Source organism: Bos grunniens, chromosome 4 (genome assembly GCF_055505025.1).
Source record: "Bos grunniens cultivar Pamir isolate PY7600 chromosome 4, Bosgru_T2T1.0, whole genome shotgun sequence".
Lineage (NCBI taxonomy): Eukaryota > Metazoa > Chordata > Mammalia > Artiodactyla > Bovidae > Bos > Bos grunniens.
In genome coordinates, this window is record NC_141168.1 from 83,137,192 (window position 1) to 83,164,148 (window position 26,957).

The 26,957-nt window shown below is 35.7% G+C and overlaps 1 protein-coding gene across 2 annotated transcripts in view; it reads right to left on the bottom strand.

Annotated features, from left to right (window-relative positions):
- The window catches only part of SEMA3E (semaphorin 3E), a 275,207-nt gene that overhangs the window by 56,125 nt on the left and 192,125 nt on the right, over positions 1–26,957 (bottom strand). For both annotated transcript variants that reach the window (XM_086398568.1, XM_086398569.1), the window contains exon 5: positions 6,988–7,081. In XM_086398568.1, the coding sequence (XP_086254694.1) occupies positions 6,988–7,081 (94 nt within the window). The remainder of the gene's footprint in view (positions 1–6,987; positions 7,082–26,957) is intronic.

A 26,957-nucleotide genomic window follows, 5' to 3' on the forward strand; every position in this document is an offset into this window, starting at 1 on the left:
GATTTTTGGTAAAATACTTTCCCAAGAAAACACAAATACTTTAATGAAAAATAATAAATTAGAATAAAGCTTTAGGCACAAATGTTAACTAATAGTAATTAAATGAGCAAAAAACTCATTATTATAAATATTGATATTATTTATGGCAAATATACAATATCTAGCTGAAAACTTAAAAATAATAACCATTTGGTATAGAAAATTTATGAATCAATATTCTGCTCTTTTATAGAGCATAAAAATAGTATCTGGATAATTCAAATTTTCATGGATTAAAAAGAAAAATGTTTAATACAAATAGTAAAATATGTTTTAGAGCTTCAATGAGAAGAACAGAACTACTCAAATTTTTAGTTTTCTATGTCTATGGAGACATTTAATAAACATATGAACTTGGCCATACATTTAACTGGCATTTATTTTGATATTCTGAATACAAATAACCAACTTAATTTGTGAGCCATGTATTATTTTTCATTGTTATAACACTGACTTCTGATGGTAACTGATGCTGTGTTAATCTTAGTTGGTCAAGTGTGGTTATAATTAAAAAATAAAACACATCTGCAGGGTATTTTGACAGGTGAATGTAACTTATCATTGTCATGTTCAACAATAGTCTCTGTGTACAGACGGGATAAGAGTGGAAACAGTTCTGCACTGGAAACCTGGCAAACTAAGCCCCCAGCCCCAAATCTGCGATTTGTGGCCAACTGTTCAGACCCTCACTGCCTTAGTTATTTGGAGAATCAGAGAGATGTACGAGTGATTTCCTGAGGTTGTCATGCTTCTCTATGTGCGAGTGCTAAGTTGCTTCAGTTTTATAAGACTCTTTGCTACGCTATGGACTTCAGCTGGCTGCCAGGCTTCTCTGTCCATGAGATTCTCCAAGCAAGAATACTGGAGTAGGTTGCTGTGCCCTCCTCCAGGGGATCTTCCTGGCCCAGGCATTGAACTCATATCTTCTGCATTGCAGACAGATTCTTTACCCACTGAACCCCACAGGAAGTCCCCTCTCTGCTGCCCTTTTATTTGTTTGTTTTTGGCCTGTAATTCTCTACCTCCCTGCTTCCTGCTTTACTCCCCAGTTATCTGGCCGTGGCCCAGGTAAATAAAGTCTTCCCTGACCAAACCTGTGTTACTTTAGTAGTTCCCAGTACCTGCACAGCCCCATGCCTATTTCTCTCATATTTCTTATAGCACTATACTCTCTCTCCTTCTGTGTTTGACATTATTTCTCACTAGACTGCACACTTCTTGATGTTGCTATATTCTTTTGTCACCAATATCTTGCACAGTGTCTAGAACACAGAAAATGCTCAATAAGCATTTGTTGAACCAAAGAATGGCATAATGAATTAACAAGAGAATGTATCTAAAATTTTTAGTTTATGAAAACTATGAAATGCAATTTAAAGAAAACCTCAAGATGAAATACTGATTTTTCAAAAATGGTTCAGGGAAAATATAGCAAAAGAAAGAAAAAACTATTAGCCTTTATATGAATAACAGTTCATTGCATTTTTGTTCCTCAAGAAGATTGTTATTTAACAGTTTTAATTTATGAACACAGAGACTCTATTTTCTTCTAGTATCTGTCCCTAAAAGTTTCAGCCCCAAGACTGTGTCTAGAAATAACTGTAAGAAAGAAAAGAAGAATATCATTTGAGCTGGAAAAAATACAAAAACAAATTCATTGTAAATAATTTTAAGTTAAAATGCATAATTAAATACTTTTCTACACAACTCCTTTTTTATAATGCAAACTCTAATTGAAGTTTCAGTGAAACATACTTCATTCTCTTAATATTTTATCAAACTTATTAAGAACTTAATTCAGAGACAGTATTATTAATCAATTAGAGTTTTTACTCACCATGTTGTAAATATAGGTTTTTAATTTAGTGAGAAAAATTCACAGTAGTTTTTCATGCCCTCATTTTCTTAATTCTTGCTCAAGCATTTCTCTTATTTATGTTGTAACCAGATCGGCATAATTTGTGAAACCTATTTGCCTCATGGAAAAGACATGGCTAAAGACAGATTTAACTGTATCATTTTATATTTGAACTTTATCATTTTATTAGAAAATCATTCTATTTTAGAGGCACTATTTCACAGAATGACTGTGACATGCGTAACCACAAACAAAATGCATTTGGGAGGATGAGGATTAGTAAGAATGGTCTATAGATTCCAACCTCCCAGTTCACACAGTCTGCAGAGAACACAGAAAAGAAATCAGAAAAAGCAGATCCTAAGTTACTTAGCTGTTGTTTGGACTTTTTCTTTGATTTTGCTTTAGCAAACAACATTAGCTATCAGTGTCAAGAAGGTTGTTTCTGTGGCATGAAGGAAAAAGAAAAATGTGTTTAGAATCTGTTTATTTGCATTATCTGGCATCTGTGACAATACTGAGAGTTTTCTTGGCAAACCAATGACACTGATGCCAGCATGGTCAAACCAGATTTCTAAGGGGAAGAATGTCAATGGGGAATTGAACATGACATTATTTTTCTTCTACCATTTTTGATTTTTTGTTTGTTTTGAGGAAACCATAACCAAGTAGTTAAATAACCCTGTATTCTTGCCTGGAGAAGAATCCCAGGGACGGGGGAGCCTGGTGGGCTGCCATCTATGGGGTCGCATAGAGTCGGACACGACTGAAGCGACTTAGCAGCAGTAGCAGCAGAAGCAGCAGCAGTGATGTCCAGAAGCAACAGTCAGCCTGTGGATGCTTGGCATTCAACCAAATGAGAGAGCACAGTAGTCTTGGATAAAAAATCACAGATATTCTTTAGGGACAGAGATGGGAACATGGTAAGGAAGTGGCTTTCTACACAGTTGAGATGAATTTAAGATATGAATCCTCACATTCACTTATGTTTACAGAGATTGTAATCATAAAGACTTATATTTTATCTTCATCTCAATGATTTCATTTATTTTTCTAATATTTATGAAGTCCTATTTTGTGCCAGAATTATTCATTTATAATTCTACCCTGAATATATAGTTAATCAAATAGAAGCATTTATTTATAAAAAAGTTTTAATAATAGTAAGAGCTTGAAGTAATCACTTAAATTTTCCCTGAATGAATTCTGACTCCCTTTCCTTCAATCGACATTGACTTTTAGTTTACAGAATTTGTAACGAGGGGATATATTCACAAAGGTCTCATGATAAAAGTGCGGGAAGAAAATCTCAGTACTATAAACCTGTATAATCTTATTTGCTGAAAAATGTAACATGGGATGTAAAAAGTGTGGAAAGAAAATTTCAGAGACTGTGAAATATTCATGGTTATTTGTTGACATAAAATTTGTAAGTCTTTAACTTGAAAGTATCCTAAAAAATTCTAACAACAAAGCTAACACTTTCAAAGCAAAGTGTGAAAAGGTACCTGACAAATCAAAGTGGTTCTCCCCCAAACATTAGTAACATGTACATTAGCATACTTTAGGCACTTCAAGTATGGTATGTATTAAATTACACCTAGAATTGGCAATAAAAATCTGAGTCAGAATGAAATTAAAAAAAAAAAAAAGCAATAGAATTGAGTGGACAAACTATCAAAGAAATTCCAAAGTTACTTAATAAAGAGAATATTGCAATGTTACATCAAATGTAAACTGATGCAAAAAAAAAAAAAATAAATAAAGAAGCCAGCTAATAGTTTTACTTCCTGACCAAAACGACATATGACACAATGAAAATATTTCCTGAATTTTGGTTGGCCAGCCAGCAAACCTAATAATTTTTAGTGGCAGGCAAATAATTTTCAGTGGCAATGTAAGTTCTCAGTATCTTTGTTTGACTCGAAAGGTACAGACAAGTAATACAGCAATTCAATTTACTAAGTAATTCATTGTTTCAACAAACTATTTTTAAAACCAGACTGTAATGCTTTGCCTTCAGATTTTTATTTAAGACCCTTTTATATGTAATATTAATGATCATAGTAGGGGGGAAATGTGGCTAAACATACAGAAATATTGCACCTGTGATGTGAATTTATATGCCACCATGATAAATTATGCTAATACAAAGTAGGGTTTAAAAAGCAAGCCTAATTAATGTATGATTTCATCTTGGTTGGCTTCTGAACATACAGAACACGGCTCAATAAGGAACTTGTTTTACTCCTTAAATCTTGCTTCACACAGAATCGTTTTCAGTTACTAACGTTTCCATTCTAAATTCGACTGTAAATTTAATAAAGTGTTCATTAACTTGTCTATCACCTAGCAAATAATGTTTATTCCTTATTTGGTTTTTCAGTAAGCTTTTACTCCATGTGATCTTAAGTCAACTGAATTTAAGTTAAATAAAATGAAATTTGTATCTGAAGTTAACATATTATGAGAAATTCTGATTCGTGAGCATGTTTTTTCTTTCAGGGCCTTGTTAGTTTTATGAGTATGGTTACAGAGTTTTTGTTGGTTTTTTTTTAAATCATGAAAGCAAATCTTAATGTGAACAGGCATTAAAAGTTAAGTGTGACCTATTATTAATACAGAAGCAGAAATGGTCTAACCATGGTCATCTTTTTGCTGAAGTCCTGTCTTAACCCAACAGTAGAGAACATATATGGTCATAAAATACCACATTAATGCATTCTTTCCCTGTCAAGAGTAAGCTGCACCGAGACTGCCAATTTCCAACTCAGGTAGCTCCATTTTTTCCAACTCAAATTCCTGCTGCTTTTTGATTTGAGTGAATTATTTCTACTTCCTGTCTTTTAAAGTGTTGCTGGCTCACAAAGGTTATCAGATTTCCACCCCAGTGGCTGCTGCATATCCACAGTAAGTGAATGATCTCTCAAAGGTACTTTGAGATGAAAGCTAGTGGATAAATTAGAAGAATTATATTTTTATTTCTTCTCTTTGGAGGGATTATACTATAACTTTTGTGTTTAGCTTGGAGGACTCTCAAGATTTGATTTTTCTTCTAAATAAGTGAAACAGTCACCCAGATGGCAAACACTTCACATAGCATAGTGTAATTCGATTTGGAAGTCCAGTGAAACTCACTTGGAAATGTCCCTCCAGTAATATTTCCCCTCTTAAAAAATTCAGTTTTAAATTTCTGGTTTCACGCATAAACAAGCTTCAGAAAGGCTAAGTGGAGAGTGGTAGGATGGCTAAAAAAAAGTTACTTTTAACCATGTTAAAAAAAAATGTTAAAAATAAATGGTGTTCTAATTGTCTTAGGATTTTACCAGAGAAGGAGTGCCTACTGTGTAATTTTTGACTTTCAATACCTTTTATAAGGTTCTTGTGAATACTATCCCCTAATTTGTTTTTGGTTTGTTTGTTTAGGAACACTTATATTTCATTCAGAAATCCTATGGACAGAGGAGCCGGGCAAGCCACAGTCCATGAGGGTAACAAAAGAGTCAGCAACTAAACAAGAATATTCATAGGAGACTCTTCTGTGCGATATCTTGTATGGTAAAAGAAAGATAAGACAGTCTCATTTCTCCAGACATATTCAAATCTTAAGTCTATGAACTGACAAAAATCAATAAAAACATTAGAAAAATTGTATGAGTCTATCAAATGCATATATTTTAATTCATATGCTGCCAACCTACTAGGAATTTCTAACACTTGTGGATCTGGCATTCTCCAAAAGTGGAACTCTTAAGGCTTGATTCCAACTAAGTCCAAACGGACTTAAGCAACTCTATTCACGTGCTTAAAATCTCCCTTCTTCATACTGTGCTTACACACACACACACACACACACACACACGGGTAAGTCAAGGAACTCAGGATATCTTAGTATTTTCTTTAAAATTTTATATTCTTTAAAAATAACTCTTTATTAAAGCTCCTGAAGAACTAATTACTTTGTGAAATTCTCATTAACAGGTCTTTCAAATTATAAAGTGAAAGTGAAAGTGAAGTTGCTCAGCCATGTCCGACTCTTTGTGACCCCATGGACTGTAGCCCACCAGGCTTCTCCATCCGTGGGATTTTCCAGGCAAGAACACTGGAGTGGGTTGCCATTTCCTTCTCCAGGAGATCTTCCCGACTCACGGATTGAACCCACATCTCCCGCATTGTAGTCAGATGCGTTATGAAACTGAAGTAAATTAAACATCCCTACTGATTAAAGCTAACAAGATTTTTGTTCTACAAGTAAATATACGTATATATAAAAGCTGTACTTATTTGGATGTGAGTACCATGATAGGCATGGTGGGGTAGGGGGAATGGGGTGCAAGGCCAATCAGAATCAACTATCTGGAGTAAATTCAGGGAATGTTTTGTCTCTAGAATATCCAGGAACATTTGCATCAACTCTAAATAAAGCACTGATTGATCATATTTTGATGATTCATCAGTGGGGAAAGAAAAAGTCTTATTCTGAGATTTAAGTGAGGTTTTCATGAATCTCATCTAATTTAACTGAATCCCAATTGGAAACTAGATCTGACATGGCCAGTTTTGTTCTATTATTCCAATGTGGACACAGTTTGAGTCAGTCAACCTCTATAGCTTACATTTTAAAATAACAGGAATCTAAATAAGTGACTCAAGTTCTAAACTGAGATGACTTTCTGCTGAATTCTACTGATACAGAGAAAGGCACCAGGAAAAGACTATTAGAAGTTCCCATAAAGAATAATTAAAACAGAAAGAATAGCATATGTTAAAATAGTTTAATTTCTCTAGCTATATTTTTATAAAGTATTTACATAATTGTATTTTGTGAACAATAAATGAAAATACAAAACACCTTCTATCAGGTACTGACAATTTGTGTTTTCTGGATGACATACCCTGTAACTTCATAGCACTGTTCTTACACGAGTGAAGCTAGCTCAAGTGAACATGGCTTGAAAATTAATATCCTTGATTCCAGCACCAATAAATAACTATGAAACAGCAATGTATATGAAGGAATACCAAAGACTCTAACTAAAAGTTTCATAATCAGTATGATACTACCTGATGTCTGTAGCCATGAAATTTACCTATTAAAGTAGAGATGAAGGAGGAGCTGGGATCAAAGGGACATCTGCCCCTTCCTCTCTCAGATCTGTGCGATTCCAGGTGAAAAAGGGGAGCCTGTCCAGAAAACCAGAAAAACCATTATGTATCTGCCAACTTTAATAAGAAGTTAATCTCTCAGAAAAAAATAGATTCAACCTTGATTATTTACAAAACAAGTACTGTAAATAAGGCTCCAGTGAGAAACATCAAGGAATTTAGGAACAAACTGGATTTTATAAATATGTGGATTTTAAGGCCCATGTGGTTTTATCACTCTTCTCAAAAAGGATGCAGGTGCTGAAATTCACAATTTTCATCATTTCATCACACAGTATTAGCTATGTTGACATGTCACTTAAATATTTCAAATAAATGGAGACTTGATGGGGGGAAAAAAGTTAGTAAAAAGGAGACTCATTGATAAACATGGACATGGGTTTTATTACACAAAAGCCATTATTGATTTTTTTTGAATAATCTCTAAAAGAATATAACATGTTCTGTCAATAATTTGGAATATCTATTTTCAATCATTTTTATTCCTCATCACATTCTCTTTGCAAAGACATCTAATATTTAATAATTTACAGAATGATTACTACATAAATAATCACTGGGATATATATGTGTGGAAGTTGATGCCATATTATAAACAATATTTCACACAAATGAGATATTGAAAATATATTCTAGAAAATTACAGCTTTATTGGTTCCTAGTGTAATTGTATAACTACAGGACTTTTCCTAAGTGTTCTCAGATTTCAAAATTCTCATTAATGGGTATTTCTATAATTGATTTTCATTAAGTGTGCTATAAGTGCCTTCAGTTTAAAAAAATGTAGTTTGACAAAGTGACAATAAAAGTCAATATATAAAATTTTGTAAGGGAAAAACTACTTTGCAATAGAATGTTGCCAACACTGCCCGTTGCAGCATCTATAAATAGCTCTGCTCATCTATAAATCATGAATCTGTACACAATCCAAAGTTCTGAGGACCCTACGAAGGTTGCATACACTTTTCTACAATTTCATCTTGACTTCCCAATAACCAGCTCATTTACTCCACATTATCTATCCTGTCCCTTTCTTGTTGTTCTTATTCAACTTTTCTCTTTCTCTCTGATATTCTAAAGTCATTGATCCTGCCATTCCAAGACTTTTCTAGTAAGTGCAGAGATCACCTGACCCCTATGAACTTCTTGTCTTGTCTTTGGAAATGAAGCAAAGTCTACAGAACAAAGAAATACAAGAAGGCAAAGTGGTTGTCTGAGGAGGTCTTACAAACAGCTGAGAAAAGAAGAGAAGTGAAAGGCAAAGGAGAAAGGGAAAGACATACCCAACCGAATGCAGAATTCCAGAGAACAGCAAGAGAGAAGAAAGCCTTCTTAAGTGAACAATGCAAAGAAGTAAAGGAAAACAAAACAATGGAAAAGACTAGAGATCTCTTCAAGAAAACTGGAGATACCAGGGGATACTTCATGCAAGGATGGGCAAATGAAGGACAGAAATGGCTAAGAAAAGATTAAGAGAGGTGGCAAGAACACATAGAAGAAATATTCAAAAAAAGTCTTAATGACTCGGATAGCCACAATGGTGTGGTCACTCACCTAGAGCCAGACATCTTCTGGTGTGAAGTAAAGTGGGCCTAAGGAATTGAACTGAACTGAAGGAAGCATTACTATGAACAAAGCTAGTACAGGTGATGGACGTCCAGCTGTAAATTGTGATACATACTTTTTAAATTTGAAGACTATGTAATGTGTGTTTGAAGTCTATAATACTTGTAACAAAATAATGAAGAGTTGTTTTGAACACCTGAAAGTTCTGTAACTCTTGTCTTATCACTTTGACCCTACCATCTTTGACCCTGTCCCCACACCTGGCTAGTTGTTAAATGAACATTTTTAATTACTAAATTAGGGTATCGGTACATAGTACAACAAGTTCTATAGTTTTTTATTAATCAGAACATACCTTTCTTTAGAAGTATAAGATTCTGTCAATATTATTTAAATCTCTGTGCTTTAACAATAATATTGTATCCCTGCTTTTTACTTTGTTTTTTAATTACTAAGTTAAATGAAGTTGTAACAAAAATGTGTTTCCCAGTTGTTTTTTTTTCTTTTTTAGCAAAGGCTGTTATAATACTATGACTAAAATAACTGATAATAAAAGCTAATGAAGGGTTGACATTTTTCATGTGAATGACTTGAGAGTCTAAGTACGGCTATGATCACACACAACCTTACATTCCCATTATTTTGAATTTAGCCTTGTTTGCTGATGAGGGCTTCCCTAGTGGCTCAGCTGGTGAAGAACCTGACACTCAGTGAGAGAGATGCAAGAGACATAGGTCAGTCCCTAGGTTGGGAAGATCCCCTGGAGAAGGAAATGGACACCCACTCCAGTATTCTTGCCTGGAAAACTCCACAGACAGAAGAGCCTGGCGGGCTACATAGTCCATGGAGTCACAAAGAGTTGGACACAACTGTGCAACTGATTCAGTTGTTTGCTGATACAAGGTAAATAGTTTCATCGCAGCTGTGGCCTCAGTAAATTTTATCTGAGCACCTTATGTACAGTCACAACCTTAAAGCATAATTAGATGACAATTTAGAGAAGTTAAACAGACAAAGCAATGCCAGAAAAAGTCAGAAGATAAAATTATCTCACACCTAATCAATATTTTATGACATGGTAAAAACAACAACAAAAAAATCTGCCTATGGTGAAAGCTGCTGCTGCTGCTAAGTCGCTTCAGTCGTGTCTGACTCTGTGCGACCCCATAGACGGCAGCCCACCAGGCTCCCCCGTCCCTGGGATTCTCCAGGCAAGAACACTGGAGTGGGTTGCCATTTCCTTCTCCAATGCATGAAAGAGAAACGTGAAAGTGAAGTCGCTCAGTCGTGTCCAACTTCTAGCGACCCCATGGACTGCAGCCCACCAGGCTCCTCCATCCATGGGATTTTCCAGGCAAGAGTACTGGAGTGGGGTGTCATTGCCTTTAATTAAACCTAAAAATGGTTTGCCTCTTACGAACATACTCAAAACTCCTATTTTTGTCACATCACTCTTTGTTGGTAACAAGTATGAGATTTCCACTAAACAAATCATAAACGATGAACAAGTTCAGAAAGTTAATTTCTACTGGAGATAAGGTGATTACTGAAACTATATTTCTGGTCTAGTTTATTGCTTCTCTAAAAACTTTTCACCATGCCTTCTGAAATCCTTATTTCATGATAGTGAAAGTTGCTTAGTCATGTCAAACTCTATACCCATATCCATGGAATTCTCTAGGCCAGAATACTGGAGTGTGTAGACTTTCCCTTCTCCAGGGGATCTTCCCAACCCAGGGATCTGACACAGGTCTCTGGCATTGCAGCCAGATTCTTTACCAACTGAGCCACAAAAGAAGCCCAAGAATACTGGCGTGGGTAGCTGATCCCTTCTCTAGGGGATCTTCGCAACCCAGGAATTGAACCAGGGTGTCCTGCACTGCAGGCAAATTCTTTACCAACTGAGCTATTAGGGAAGCCCATTTCATGATCAGTAAACTGCTAAGACCACACTCAATTTACAACAGGCTTCAACGCCTCCACGCCTTAATTAAGCCATAGCTCCCATACTCAGCATAATTATGGAGCCTCATGTTCATGTCCTAATGCCTGGAACCTATGAATATCTCATTTTTCATAATAGCAAAAGGGCCTTTTCAGATATGATTAAGAACCTCCAGATAGGGATGCTGCCAAGAATTATCCAGGTGAGCCCAATGTCATTATATGAGTCCTAAAAATAGAGATTTATTGATGATAGCCAAGAACCAAACCAGAGTGATGCAGTGTGGGGAAAATTAGACCTGCCATTCATTGCTGGCTGTGGCAATGGAAGAAGGAAGCCATGAGTCAAGGATGTGGGGGGTTCTCCAGAAGCTGAAAAAAAGAATGAGATGGATTCTCCTAAATCCTATGGAAGGAATGCATTTCTGTTGACATCTTGATATTATTCCAGGAGAATCATTTTAGACTTCTCACCTACCAAATTATTAGATAAAACATCTGTTTCATTTTAAGCCCCTAAATTTGTGGTAATTTGTTATAGCAGCCTTAAAAAAAATGAAGCTCCTATGAGGATATTGTTCCATACAGTTTCTCATCCTTCTAGCTCTTTTACATGATTAATTACAATACTTTTTATCCAATACAGAATTGAAACCCTTTTTTTTCCCCCAAAATATAAAGGTCCCTTCTCATCTTCTCTTTCTTATTCAGCTCTCACTTTGTCCCTAGTATCTCATCCATGTGTCTACCTTCCCTATTTCTATAAACCTATGATAGTGACGCTGCTATAGTAAACCATTTAAAAATATAAAGCAATCATTTACAATCAGTGATTTTTAGCTCAGACCTCAAAGTTGCCAAGGAATGTATTAATATGTTTTCCTGGTCATGTCTTTTTATAACTCCTTTGAGTAGCTATACGCTCAGCTAGCCTGACTTGTGATCTCTCTTGACAATCAGCAGACAATCTCACACCTTATGTCTGATGGAGAAAATCAGTTTCCATTAATTATGTAATTATTCAAAAAATCAATTTCTTCTAAGCCAGGTCTTGGCCTTAGAACAGAAAACAAAGTAGCAAACAAACAAACCCAAGCCTCATCAGTCTACTGGTCTCCTAAAATTACCCCTGATAGACTTTCCCTCTCCAACGCCCCCCCTTTATTTTTTAATATATCTATTTGTGATATTCGATGCTGCTGCCCACACCATAGCACTTATTTAATTCATGCCTTTACCACTTATCACCTTAATTTTAACAGCCTCCTGAGCAATGTCCCCAGCCCCAGCCATTAATCCTTTACTCTGTAGCCAAAGACTTCTTTCTGAATTTCCTCTTATCAACTCTCCACTTAAAATCGTTCATTGACTTCCCATAGTCTCTAGAGAACAAAGTCTAAAGCCCTTAGAGTTTTTACATAGGGACTTTATGCAAAAGTACTTCACCTCTAAAATGCTCCTCTTACATTCTGAGTACCAACCACTCTGATTGCTTGTAGTTTTTTTCATCTTACTTGGGCTCATTAATGTGTTTAGGATATCAATGCCCACACAATATTAAAAATTCAGCACAGACAATATGCATTTTCTACATATTGTGTGGGCATTTTATCACTTTCAAGAATCCTGATCTGACTCCTCTGCCTGCCCTAACATTGATTTCTTTCCCTTTCTGTGTCCTCCTGAAGCATCATGTAAATCCCTCTTTTATGTCATTTACTTCTCTGTATTATAATTGTCTGATTCTCTTCCCTACTGGTTTGTGAGGCCTCCTTGGGGAAACTGCCTATATGACATTTGTCTTTGATTCCCTGTATCAAATAAAATATCTTACACATAATAAATGCCCAATTGTTCATGTTTTCTAGTTTTATCTCCTTTGCTGTGTGCTCTTTGTCTATTTTCTAATGGATCTAAAACAATTCACAAAACATAGCTGTGGATAGGCACGTTGATTGAAAACTAAATCTGTACAAACTATAATATTATACAATGTTGTATATGCTTTCTTGGGGCTTTGCATACAGCACTATCATCATTCTATTTTTTCTGTATTTTGATTGCCTTTGGCTTTAGTAAATGTGACTACATTTTTAAAACAACTAAAGGAAAAATAAACATGTTTTTTTCTTTCTCAGCTATTTATTGAAGATCATATATTTTCAGAAACATGTTGACAGTTTATGATAAACTCTTGCCAGGGTTAATATACTAAAGGTTAGGATGAATATAATATAATTTAATGTAATATGACAGTCATTAAAAATAATATCAAATACTGAAGAATTCTAGAGAGAACTTATTTTGTCTTCAAAGATCTTACTAATGACAGCATGTAATTTGAAGTACTATGAAGGTGTGAGATGGAGGTACAGTTACTTCTTAGATAAGGTTCTCCTTTTCCACATGACTTTTTTAATGAGGAAAGGTATTCTCTTAATACTGTGGTATATCGTCATGAAACTTCAAAACTGAAATGACAATAAAGACTGAGTTCTTAATTCTTATCTAACAACCAACCTGACAATAGTTTTTAATGAACTAATTGGTATTATGCTCCATGATTTTAGAGGAAAGGCTTTCTTTGTCTTAAGTTACATGTAACAGAAAAATACATTGATCCAAGTCATCTTAATTTCTCAGAATTCTATATATGATTTTGGCAACTTTATACTGAGATGTGTAAATTTTTAAAAGGAAAAAAAATTACCATAGATAGAAGAGTATTGATGTTATGATAGAAAACAGGCAAATTCTAAACTTTCATTGCTTTGTTTTGCATGGGTCAAGCTAACTTCAAAATTAGCTACAAATTCAAGAATGAAGCTTTTTCACATTATTTTGAGAATTCACTGTGCTCTTAAATTTAGTGTACAATCCAATAAAATACTAAGAAGCAAGTAGCATAATTTTCTTCCATGAAGTAAACTGCAGCACCCAAACCAACCAGAAAACTTGAGTCATGATGACCTTGTCAATGACCCCAAAGCAATCGAGTTTATGGTTCAAGTAATGTGTAATGCTGGTGTTTAACCCTACTGAGAATGCTGGTCACTACTTATACTGGCTTTCCATTATCTATGTTTTAACAGCTGGAATTTCTGCTTGAGTTACGCGGCTTAAACTTACAAGACATCGCTGGTAGTAACAATGTGGGCAGCACTTTTTGTTTCAGCATAACACAGAGAAGTTTTTCAATAGACCCTTGTGTGCTAGAGAAAAAGCAGGACACCTAGCTTACCAATGTGTGCAGATGCATGTGTTTCTCTGAAAAATGTTTGTAAAGAATAAAGGCTACATTGTCCCAGGAGAGTTTTCTCATTTAGGTCTTGAGAAGAGCCCTCAAAACCCAGAAATCCTGCTATAAGCTCCTATCAATAGGTGTGAGTTACTACATAATCAGGTGTTAAACATGATGTCAATTAAATGAAATGAGAGTTTCCTCATTAATAAATCAGCTTTGTGAACTAATACTATTCTTGCCCTCAGCACCACTGAGATATCCTGAAAGATGTCAAAAGTAAATTAGAACATTATGAACACAAGATAAAACAAGTAATCACTTGTTTTATTAGCTATTCTAATAGAAAAAAAAAGCAAAATATATAGACTCACACTCATGTATCCATCAACAAAGGTTGTTTCGGTACAAAAATACCCCCAAATAAATAGCATAACAGGCACTTAAATTCTTCACAAAAAAAAACAGCTATTCAACTGTCTGTATCACAAGTTAATTTTGAATGTGATTCACTATATTGTTTATTTTTTCCCTTTCTTCTGCCATGCAATAAAATCATTTATTAAAGAATATGAAACATTTCTCAAAGGCTAAATAAATAAGTTGAAAAAACTGCAAAAAGGAGTGAGTCATTTCAGTTCATTTGCTCAGTCGTGTCCAACTCTTTGCGAAGTTGTAAGTAAATGTTTTGACTTTAAAGCTATTAATTTTGCATTTTAATGGCTGTTTCTTTACATTTTTCCCAAAAATGATGCATGTTTGTAAAATACTTTAAAATTTAATAAATATTCTTCCATATATTGTTTCATCCTCAAAATAAATCTGTAAACTAAGACAGGGTCAACAGTATTGTTCACAAATATTACTTTCTAAGTGAGGAATCACAGGCAAGATGAGTTTTTGCAAGTCTCAAGTGTCTTCTTGTTCTATATTATTTGACGGTATTACCCTATCTGCCACTGTAAAAGGAGAGTATGGGTATGTTTGTGTTGCCAGGCATGGCTATTTTTTTTTTCATATTTAATGTATAATCAAGGTTTAAAATGTATATTAAGATTGTTTTAAAGAAGACAAGTATTTATTTATTCAGTTACATGTTCAAAGGTTTTATTTCCTTAAATATTATTGGAATAGCTTGCAAAAACACTAAAATCTTTTAAAATTATGTACTACATCTAAGTAAAATTCTAACTCAACTGTCTTATGTTCAATTTTTTAAAAAGATTTGCTTTAACCTTTATTTGAAGGCAAAATCATCTTTACCCCTCTCTGTGCATCCTTTAACTATTACTTCCATTCTGCCCCTCATTCTACGTGCCTTCATCATATGCCAATATTATCTTAAATTCCACGCTGATATCTCTGCCTAGTGGATTTGTATGGTAAGCTGTACTAAGAGTACTAGAAGCAAATACTCTTCAAATTGTAATTACAATGCTGTCTTGAAGCTTTTACTAGAAAACAGCATCACTCATGTCTCCCACATCTTCCTCATCATCTTCTTCAAAATAATCATGTCACTCTCCCTCTGTAAAATCTTTAGTGCCTCCTCATTATCATGAAATAAAGTCTAACTTCTAGAATGGTAGTTCAGAATCTTCACAGTTTGATAAATGCTTTATCCTTTATGATTTTCACCATCCAATCAAAACTCCAGCAGTATGAGCTGACTATCTTTAAAATTTTTTGCATCAAAAACATCCATAGCTCTGATTACACTTTCCCTTTGGGAAAAGAGAATTTTATCCTTCATTTTCTTTACAATACTAACTCCTAATAACGACCAAAGGATGCTGAAAAATTATTTCACTGATATTCTCCAAGACTTCAAGCAAAACTTCTCCCATGGCCTATGCTATAAATCTCTTGCAGCATTATCCTCACTGCATTATCCTCACTGTGATGATGTGTATTTGAGTAGTTCCACAGACATTTCAGAAGCCTATGTTCCAATCATTCAGAAAATATTGAATTTAGGAAGCAGATTCATGCTACTCCTTTTAAATCCCATAAAATTAAGTAAAGTAGCCTAACTGTCAGGGAAGATTAGAGAGAAAATGCCTACCTCAGGAAACACGAAAAGTCTCAAGTAACCTAATTTTACACCTCAATAAACTAGAAAAAGAAGACCTAACAAAACCAAAGTTAGTGAAAGGAAGAAAATAACAAACATCACAGCAGGAATAAATGAAATAGAGACTAAAAAGACAATAGAAAAGATCAATGAAACTAAGAACTAGTTCTGTAAAAAGATAAACCAAATTGAGAAATATTTAAATAGATTAATTTTAAAAAGCAGAAGTCAAAGAAATAAAATAATATATGAAAAAATGATATTACAGTTGATACCACAGAAATACAAAGAATCATAAGAGACTACTATGAACAATTACACACCAACAAACTGGACAACCTAGAAAAAATGGATAAACTCCTAGAAACATACGGCCTGCAAAGACTGAATCATCATGTAACAGAAAATCTGAACAGATATATTACTAGTAAGGATATTGAATCCATAATCAAAAAATCTCCCAACAAATAAAAGTTCAGGACCAAATGGCTTCACTGGTAAATTGTACCAAATAGTCAAAGAATTAATACCAACCCCTCTCAAAGTATTTCAAAAACAGAAGAGGTGGGACCTCTTCCACATTCATCTTGTAAGGCCAGCATTACCTTGATACCAAAACCAGACAAATGCATGAGAAAAGAAAATTATAGACTAGTATGCCTGATGAACTTAGAAGCTAAAATCCTCAACAAAATATTAGCAAATTAAATTCAATAATACATTAAAATTATCAAATAAGAATGGTCAAACATTTGAGGTCAATATGATGCACCACAGAAACCAAAGGAGGAATAAAAGTCATATGATAATCTAAATAAATTCAGAAAAAGCATCTGACTATATATATATATATATATATAATAAGCATATTATATATACATATATATATAACATAGAAAGAACTCATACAGTTCAATAGGAAAAAACTCAAACAATCTGATTTTAAAAAAATGTGTGGAAGATCTGAACAAACAAATTCATCCAAAAAGATATATGATGGCCAATTGATATATGAAAAGATCCCTACACTGTTAATCCTTAGGAAAATGCAAATCAAAACCAGAATAACACCTCACACCTGTTAAAATGGCTATTATCAAAAAATCAAAAAATAACAAGTTTTAGCAAGGATACAGAGCAAAGGGAACCCTATGCATTGTTGGTGAGAATGTAAACTGGTACATCAAATATAGAAAATAGTAAGGAGGTTCCTCAAAAAATTAAAAGTGAAACTACTGTATATCCAGCAATTCTTCTTCTAGGTATATATCTAAAGAAAACAAAAACAATAGATCAAAAATATACAGGCACTTCTATGTTCACTGAAGCATTATTAATAACCAAGATAATGGCAACAACCTAACAATTTTGTTATCCATTCAACTATTGGACAAGTAGGTTGTTCCCATTATCTCAGTTATTGTTAATAATGCTGTAGTGTATACAAACACACACATATATATGTATACACACACACACACATATATATATATATATGGCTTTGCCTGCCATGCAAGAGACCCAGTTTCGATCCCTGGGTCAAGTAGATCCCTGGAGAAGAGAATGACAGCTCACTCCAGTATTCTTGCCTGGAGAATTCCATGGACAGAGAAGCCTGGTGAGTTCAGTCCATGGGGTCACAAAGAGTTGGACGCGACTAAACAATCTTCACTTTCGCTTTATATAGATTCACTTTATATATATTCGCTTTATATAGATTCACCTGGCACCTGGTGCCAGTCAGAAGAGACACCTGGCTTTTATATATATATAAAGCCCTATATATAAACATATATGTATACCCACACATATATATATACATAATCATATATGTATGTATTACATTATTCAGTCATAAAAACAATGAAATTTTGACATATGTAGTAGAAGTGAGAAATAGAATTAAGGGACTACATCTGATAGAATGCCTGATGAACTATGGAGAGAGGTTGGTGACACTGTACAGGAGACAGGAATCAAGACCATCCCCATAGAAAAGAAATGCAAAAAAGCAAAATGGCTGTCTGGGGAGGCCTTACAAATAGCTGTGCAAAGAAGGGAAGTGAAAAGCAAAGGAGAAAAGGAAAGATATATCCATTTGAATGCAGAGTTCCAAAGAATATCAAGGAGAGATAAGAAAGCCTTCCTCAGTGATCACTGCAAAGAAATAGAGGACAACAACAGAATGGAAAAGACTAGAGATCTCTTCAAGAAAATTAGAGATACCAAGGGAACATTTCATGCAAAGATGGGCTAAATAAAGGACAGAAATGGTATGGACCTAACAGAAGCAGAAGATATTAAGAAGAGGTGGCAAGAATACACAGAAGAACTGTACAAAAGAGATCTTCATGACCCAGATAATCACAATGGTATGATCACTCACCTAGAGCCAGACATCCTGGAATATGAAGTCAAGTGGGCCTTAGAAAGCATCACTATGAACAAAGCTAGTGGAGATGATGGAATTCCAGTTGAGCTATTTCAAATACTGAAAGGTGATGCTGTGAAAGTCCTGCACTTAATATGCCAGCAAGTTTGGAAAACTCAGCAGTGGCTACAGGACTGGAAAATGTCAGTGTTCATTCCAATCCCAAAGAAAGGCAATGCATAAGAATGCTCAAACTACCATACAATTGCACTCATCTCACACACTAGTAAAGTAATGCTCAAAATTCTCCAAGCCAGGCTTCAGCAATACGTGAACCGTGAACTTCCTGATGTTCAAGCTGGTTTTAAAGAGGCAGAGGAACCAGAGATCAAATTGCCAACATCCATTGGATCATCGAAAAAGCAAGGGAGTTCCAGAAAAACATCTATTTCTGCTTTATTGACTATACCAAAGCCTTGGACTGTGTGGATCACAATCAACTGTGGAAAATTCTGAAAGAGATAGGAATACCAGACCACCTGACCTGCCTCTTGAGAAACCTGTATGCAGGTCAAGAAGCAACAGTTAGAGCTGGACATGGAACAACAGACTGGTTCCAAATAGGAAAAGGAGTACGTCAAGGTTGTATATTGTCACTGTGCTTATTTAACTTACATGCAGAGTACCTCATGAGAAACGCTGGGTTGGAAGAAACACAAGCTGGAATCAAGATTGCCGGGAGAAATATCAATATCCTCAGATATGCAGATGATACCACCCTTATGGCAGAAAGTGAAGAAGAACTAAAGAGCATCTTGATGAAAGTGAAAAAGGAGAGTGAAAAAGTTGGCTTAAAGCTCAACATTCAGAAAATTAAGATCATGGCATCTGGTCCTATCACTTTATGGCAAATAGATGGGGAAACAGTGGAAACAGTGGCTGACTTTATTTTTCTAGGCTCCAAAATCACTGCAGATGGTGACTGTAGCCATGAAATTCAAAGACACTTACTCCTTGGAAGGAAAGTTATGACCAACCTAGACAGCATATTAAAAAGGAGACACATTACTTTGTCAACGAAGGTCCATTCTAGTCAAGGCTATTGTTTTTCCAGTGGTCATGTATGGATGTGAGAGTTGGACCATAAAGAAAGCCGAGCACCGAAGAATTGATGCTTTTGAACTGTGGTGTTGGAGAAGACTCTTGAGAGTCCCTTGGACTGCACAGAGATCCAACCAGTCCATTCTAAAGGAGACCAGTCCTGGGTATTCACTGGAAGGACTGATGTTGAAGCTGATACGCTACTTTGGCCCCTTGATGAAAAGAGGTGACTCATTTGAAAAGACCCTGACGCTGGGAAAGGTTGAGGATAGGAGGAGAAGGGGATGACAGAGGATGAAAAGGTTGTATGGCATCACTGACTCAGTGGACATGGGTTTGGGTGGACTCTGGGAGTTGGTGATGGACAGGGAGGCCTGGCGTGCTGTGGTTCATGGGGCCGCAAAGAGTCGGACACAACTGAACGACTGAACTGAACAATATGAATATACCTTGAGGGCATTATGCTAAGTGAAATAAGTCAGATAAAGACAAATACTATATGATCTCCCTCACTGTGTAATCTAAAAGAAGAAAACAAGCTCTAGATACTTATAGATACAAAGAATAAATGGGTGCTAGTCAGAATCAGGGAGTGGGGGTAGGAGACATAGCTACACCTGTTTTTATTTTAAGTTTTTTAGTACAAGTTTTTAAGTCTAAAAATTTTAAATAATAATAAACATTAATTTAACCAATGGCTAACAAAAATGAACAGGTGATCGCAAGTGCTATATAGTAGGCTAATTTTGTTCATTAACCAATATATTAACTGAATTTCAATAATAAATACATTGTAATTATTGAATCATATTAGGCACATACATCATTTCAATGGCAGAAATGAAATAAGGTCTCTGATATGTTCTTCTCATAAATTAGTGAAAAGAAAAAAAATGAAGAGGAAGAAGGAAAATTAGAATAGGAATAAGAACTAGAATAAGAATGAAAATGCTTTCCAAATAAAGTTAAGTCAAAGTGGAGATAAGAAAGGTTCTGATTTGATCTAGCTCAAGATCTCTTTCAACCTCAATTTCATTACTTGTAAAAAAAAAAATAAAGAAATAATACTTCTATGCTATTATCTCCTACAACTTTTGTGACAGTCAGAGGAAGAAAATGGGTATAAAGGCCACTGAGAAACTACAGGTACTAGAACATATGAGTATATGACAAAACCATATATGAAAATAAAACTGATCTCTTACAAAACCAAGGGTTTGCAACCAAATATTTTATATCCAACCCAACAGTGCCTAATGTTGATTTCATTCAGCAATTTGTTTTTGTTGTTCTACAGTGAACTTTATAAAGCCTTCTTCTATATTATAAGAAGTCAAAGTGGTATAAGAATGCACACTAATATGGATAGTATTTCAAAGCACAGTAGATAAGTGATGGATTATTCGAAAAATAGTGTTTGGACAACTGGACTGCCATCTGGAAAAAAATAAAGTGTGATTACTACCTCATGCCCTATCGCCCTGTAGACATATTCCAGACTGATCAACAATTTAAACATAAGAAATTGGATTATACTGGGAATAGAGAAAGACATAAAAATTTTGTATATAACCTTGGATTCAGGGAAAGGACTTTTAAAATAAAACACAAAATTCAGAAGGCTTAAAAGAAAGCCTTCTGATAATAATATGACTGAAAATTTTGAAAAATTCTATATGGAAAACAAACATTTTTTCACTCTAAAAACAAGACTTTTATTTTTCTTAATTTATAATAAATTTATACAAATCAATAAAATATCACAAAATCAACCTTTAAAAAATGCTCTGGGGTCACAGATACACAAAGTAGGCATGGAATACCATTTCATTCTAGAAAGCAAAGGAAGTTATCAAAACTATTAGGGTTATATTATAAAGACTTAAGTGTCAACTTAACAAGGTATCTACTGTACAAATATGGGACAATCCACTGATCAACAAGAATAATGACTGCAAAGGGTTGAAATAAGCCTAAACAGCCTAAGAATATAAAAAGCTGAATACTGGCAACGTTTCTTGGAATATCATAAAAGGCCATATTAGTAAGTACCCTATTATAATTAAATATGTAGTTCTAAGATTAAGAATGCTGGTATTTTAATTATTTGAAAGATGCACACAGCCAGTTTTCTTATAATTATAATATGGGTTCTGATTTGATTCACTTACCTTATGATCATCTGTGTCTGATTTGGGAAAAAATCAAGTTTAATGTGATAGAAAATCCATCACATATGTCTAGCCAGTTCTTGCCTGAATCAGCCAGTTAATCTGACTTCGAATTTACATATTGACCTGACTTTCAACTTATACTGAGAATGAAATAGCATTCCATAACAAATTACTCAAGTAGCTTATTTGGAATCTCTTTACATAAACAAATTATACAATACTTAAAGCAGGTGCATCTATATGTAAAAAATGCTGAAGAAAATAAAATTTTGTAGTAATTGATATCACAGTCTAGTTTATGAAACCTAGCTGCTGCTTAATAGAAAGCTATAAAATTTAGTGAAGTAATTATGGCTATATTTTTGAGCAGGTATGGATGTGCTATCCTGTATAGATATTTTAGGGTGAATTTTGTAGGAAAATATAGTTGCAGTAAAGATTTGTTCAGTGTAAACAGATGTTTAACTTCTGGTAATCTCTATACACTGTATGGTAAAATAATTGGCATAACATAACCAACAAGCAATTGGATTAAACTCTGTTTCTTGAATAAAACATATGCTATCTGCTAATTTATATACAGGCATATAGGATAATCTGGGAGAAGGCAATGGCACCCCACTCTAGTACTCTTGCCTGGAAAATCCCATGGACCGAGGAGCCTGGTGGGCTGCAGTCCATGGGGTCGCTAAGAGTCAGACACGACTGAGTGACTTCACTTTCACTTTCCACTTTCATGCATTGGAGAAGGAAATGGCAACCCACTCCAGTGTTCTTGCCTGGAGAATCCCAGGGATGGAGAAGCCTGGTAGGCTGCCGTCTCTGGGGTCGCACAGAGTTGGACACGACTGAAGCGACTTAGCAGCAGTAGGATAATCTATATATAAACATTATATATTTTAATATGTAAAATATAAATAGGGGATATTATTATTAAATATCCCTTACTAATAATTTATTAATATAAAAATTAAACAGAAGAGAGCTAGAAATAATTCAGAATAAGTACTTATGCATCCCTTCAAAAATGTAACTGAAGAATGGAGATAATTATCTAGATGTTTACACATGGCAAGAGAAAAGCCATATTGACTGAAGTCAGCTTAAAGATCTGGGTTTCTCTTCTGCACTGCTCTTCCCGTCCACCTTCTCTGGGTTTGACTACTCTCACTGTTATTCTGACCACACACAATGAAGCAAGAATAAAAATTCTTTTTTGAGAACAAAGATGCTTTTCATAAAACTATGAATATCTACTTTTCATGAGAAGGAAGTCATAGCCCCTTTTTAGTATGCAGCCAGCCTGCAGAGCCATCCCTCATTTCTGAGTCCCTGTTCCCTTTCACTTGGACACTTTTGAAAACTCTTCCGTCTTATGAGTGTTCCTACTGCTGACTGACTCATACATGGTCACAAAGGATCCCAGTCCTGTGAGGAGGAGAAAGAAAAGAAGTGCTGGTAAAAGGAAAAAGAAATCCACCATCTGCACAGCAAGGACTGGACAGCTGCAAGGGAAGGGATGCTTTCTGTAACAGCTGAATTGTCATCAGCTCTGGCTGCAGCCACGCAGCTCTCAGAGTTAAAAGTGCAAACAAAGGAAATTTTGAAAAATAGGGTTAATGGATATAGTCTTTGATGGTTATCAGAAGAGTCTAGGTTGGGGGATAACTGTCTTTTTCCCAGGAAAGGAGGAAATGTACCTACATTGCAGTCTTCTTACAAAGTTAAAGCATTCCAAAATTACTTTCAAAGCTGGTAATAATTGAACCCGTTCTGATTTTATGATGTCCATTACACACACTAATCTGCTCTCTATGCCTCAAATGGGGAGTCTGCTCCATGATCTAGTCTTGAGTGTGAAAGTATACATTCTCTTCTTCTTGCATCTCAGTTCTCCCTTTCTCAAACCTCCCCAATTAGCTTATCACACAGAAGTAAAGGGCATGTGAACATATCCTTAGCATGCTTTACTTTCTATATGATTATTCTGGAGGCTCATACCCTGTAGATATAGAGTAGAATAGAAATAAAATAGGAGAAGGCAACGGCACCCCACTCCAGTACTCTTGCCTGGAAAATCCCATGGACGGAGGAGCCTGGTGGGCTGCAGTCCATGGGGTGGCTAAGAGTCGAACACGACTGAGCGACGTCACTTTCACTTTTCACTTTCATGCGTTGGAGAAGGAAATGGCAACCCACTCCAGTGTTCTTCCTGGAGAATCCCAGGGACGGGGGAGCCTGGTGGGCTGCCGTCTCTGGGGTCGCACAAAGTCGGACACGACTGAAGCGACTTAGCAGCAGCAGCAGAAATAGAATACGATTAAAATAGACAACCAGCACATTACACTTAGGCCACACGGTCAATGATAACAGAATGGAGGATAAACATGGGGCCTAACATGTACTTCAGAGGACATCATTTCAATGTGCACTTGAATTCAATGAGCACTTCACTCTTCTGCGCAGGGCACTGTGTTAGGTACTGCAAGTTAATAATCATTTCTAAAGAGCACTTAAGGAAGATACAAAACACTTTTATCTACATGTTCTTCTTCACTGCTTATCTCAAGTCTTTAAGATAGATATTTAACCTATTTTAAATACAGTGATCCTTCAAAGAACATCACATAGGAAGGAACTGTGTCTTCTGGGCTCTAGATAGGGAAATACAATCAATGTAACAAGTGCCTCAGAGTCAAAAAGTCCTATACTGATATTATGAGGACAGTAAATTGGAACCTAATTCTAGTACCGAGGGTAGAGTACTCTGTCTGGCTTGAAGGAGGGAATGGTAATATTCTAGGATGCTTTTCCTGAAGGAAACAAAAGAACAGTTGATTGGAATTTATACTCGGAACACTTTCTGTGTTTCAGATATTGTCCTAAGAACATTGTTAATTTATTTCATTGTTCTTAAGCTTACTACAACACTAAGAGATCATTTTATCCTCATTTTTTCAAATAAAATTTCTGAGGCTCAGATACCTTTAAAAATGTATTCAAATCCACACAGCTCATAACAGGAAGATCTAATTCAATAGTCTCTTGACCATTCTCTTAAAAGGAAAGCAGGAAGGAAGAAAAAGAAATTCATGATGACAGAAGAGGTATGAAAGAAGCAAGTAGCCCTGATTAACTGTGATCAAACATTTAATGAGGAAGTTCAATAAACAAGGAGAGAGGGCTAAGAAACTACATTAGAATTAGTGAAGGATGCTGAGATACGGCATTTGGACTTCCTTCCCTCAACGTGCAATGGGAATCAGGAATACATATTTTGATAAGACTTATTTTCAAGCAAGGTTAAATTTGACAGCAGACTGAAATACAGCAAGACTGATGAGCAAGTGAAAAGTGAAGGAGAGCTAGTGGAGGCAGTCAGGATTGACAGTGCTTCTGGCAGAAGGAACATAAAGAGGAATGGACGGATTGGAAAGAGAGTTTAAAGATACAGCTGAAAGGATACTGCTACTGATTTAACTTGGAGGAAAGCTAGAGGTATTAATGCACGAGTGAAAAGAAAAAAGGTATTATCTTTTAACTGGGATAAGAGCTCAGTGAAAAGGAATGAAGGAATAGGTTTTTAGGAAACAATAAATTTCATATTAGGAATGTGTTTGACTATTGATTTGGATACTTTTTTGGGTTGTGTATTATTTTTACTTGGCAGACTATGCTGAATACGATTGTCCTTGTAAATAAGTCAACAAAACATCCTTGTCATTTTCCTGTTTCCAAGACTTTCCTGGTTAACGGTTTTACCTTAGAAGCATACATGATCCACCTTATCCTTTGATCTGTATACTTTGTAAACAATGATAGGAAATAACAGAAACTTGGCATAGGATATCAAAAGATCTGTCAGGATTAGCAAGTCAGACTTGTAAACAGTTGATGCCACTGGAGAAGCTAAAGGAATAAGGCTGAAGATGCCGCCACTACTTTTGACAGCTGACAATTACATAATATTTATCATCAGTCAAGCACTAGTCAAAGTGCTTTACTTTTATTAACCCAGTCCTCAGAACAACTCTACCCACTCCAGTGTTCTTGCCTGGAGAATCCCAGGGACGGGACAGCCTGGTGGGCTGCCGTCTATGGAGTCACAGAGAGTCGGACACGACTGAGGTGACTTAGCAGCAGCAGCAGAACAACTCTGTACATGAGATTAGCTCCATTTTATGTAAGAGGACATTGAGGCATGGAGAGAAGAGTGACATGGTCTAAATTATTACACAGTCAGTAAAAGACTGGGATTATGCCTAGAGGTACGGAATTATTTTATATATATATACACACACACACACACACACACATATGCAATTAGTATCACCACTGAACCACTACCATCGGTTTGGTCTGTGGCCTTCCAGAGAGAAAGAGAGAGCTGAAAGACACAGCCTCAAGTGCTAGTGGTGATTTAGTCTAGTGGAGGGATGGAGACTGCGGAAATGTTGAAGAAAACACTTTCAATTTGTCTCTGTCCTTTGACTACCTCATAAAGGTGAAGGCAATGACATGTATGACTATAAATAACTGAAACAATGTCATTATGTACATCCCAGGGATAGGGGAGCCTGGAGGGCTGCCGTCTCTGGGGTTGCACAGAGTCGGACACGACTGAAGCGACTTAGCAGCAGCAGCAGCCGCAAGTCAATATATAATTATGGAGAAAAATGTAGAATATAAATCTTTAAAAGCTAAAAACAATAAATTTTCATAATTTGACTATTTAAGGAGAACCACTGAGAAACTGTTATATTTCCTTCTAGTCTTTAGAGCATCTTTGATATCTTATTTCATAGAGCTCATGTTATACTGAATTTCACTTGGATGTCCAAAACACAGCATGGAGCTCTATCTCCATTTCCTTAATGAACACTTCTCAGTCTCTAGTGCTATGATACTTTATGTGCAGAACCATTTCTTCAGCCCTGGCATTCGCTGATTTTTATTTCCATAAATAACACTGGGTGAACAGATGTCTACCAGCCTGGTTTTGATCATGAAACACGGAGATACGCAAGTCTCCACGTATTCATCTCAGCATCCTTTGGGCTCCTGTTACCTGTGTCCTCTCGCATACTCAGCTACCATCTCATCTCAGCAGTGATTTAGCCACCTGAGGGGAAGGGAATGGTAGACCTACAGAAATTCCTAAAAGGAAAACACCATCTGTGTAGGGTTGGTTTACTTGTTTTCTTCCTTCCTGTGTTTGTGAAAGCTGTTACACTGGAGGTCACATTTTTCTTTGTATGTTTTTGTCCTGTTTTATAGCCTTTTTGCATTCAACTTTACGTTCAGGCCAGTCTCTACAGCATGTAAGTAATATGTTGTCACCTAGTCTCTCTCCAGATGTTCCTGGCAAAGTTCTGAGAGTTTACCAGAAACTTCTCTGCTTCCCCTGGGGAGGCACTGCTCTG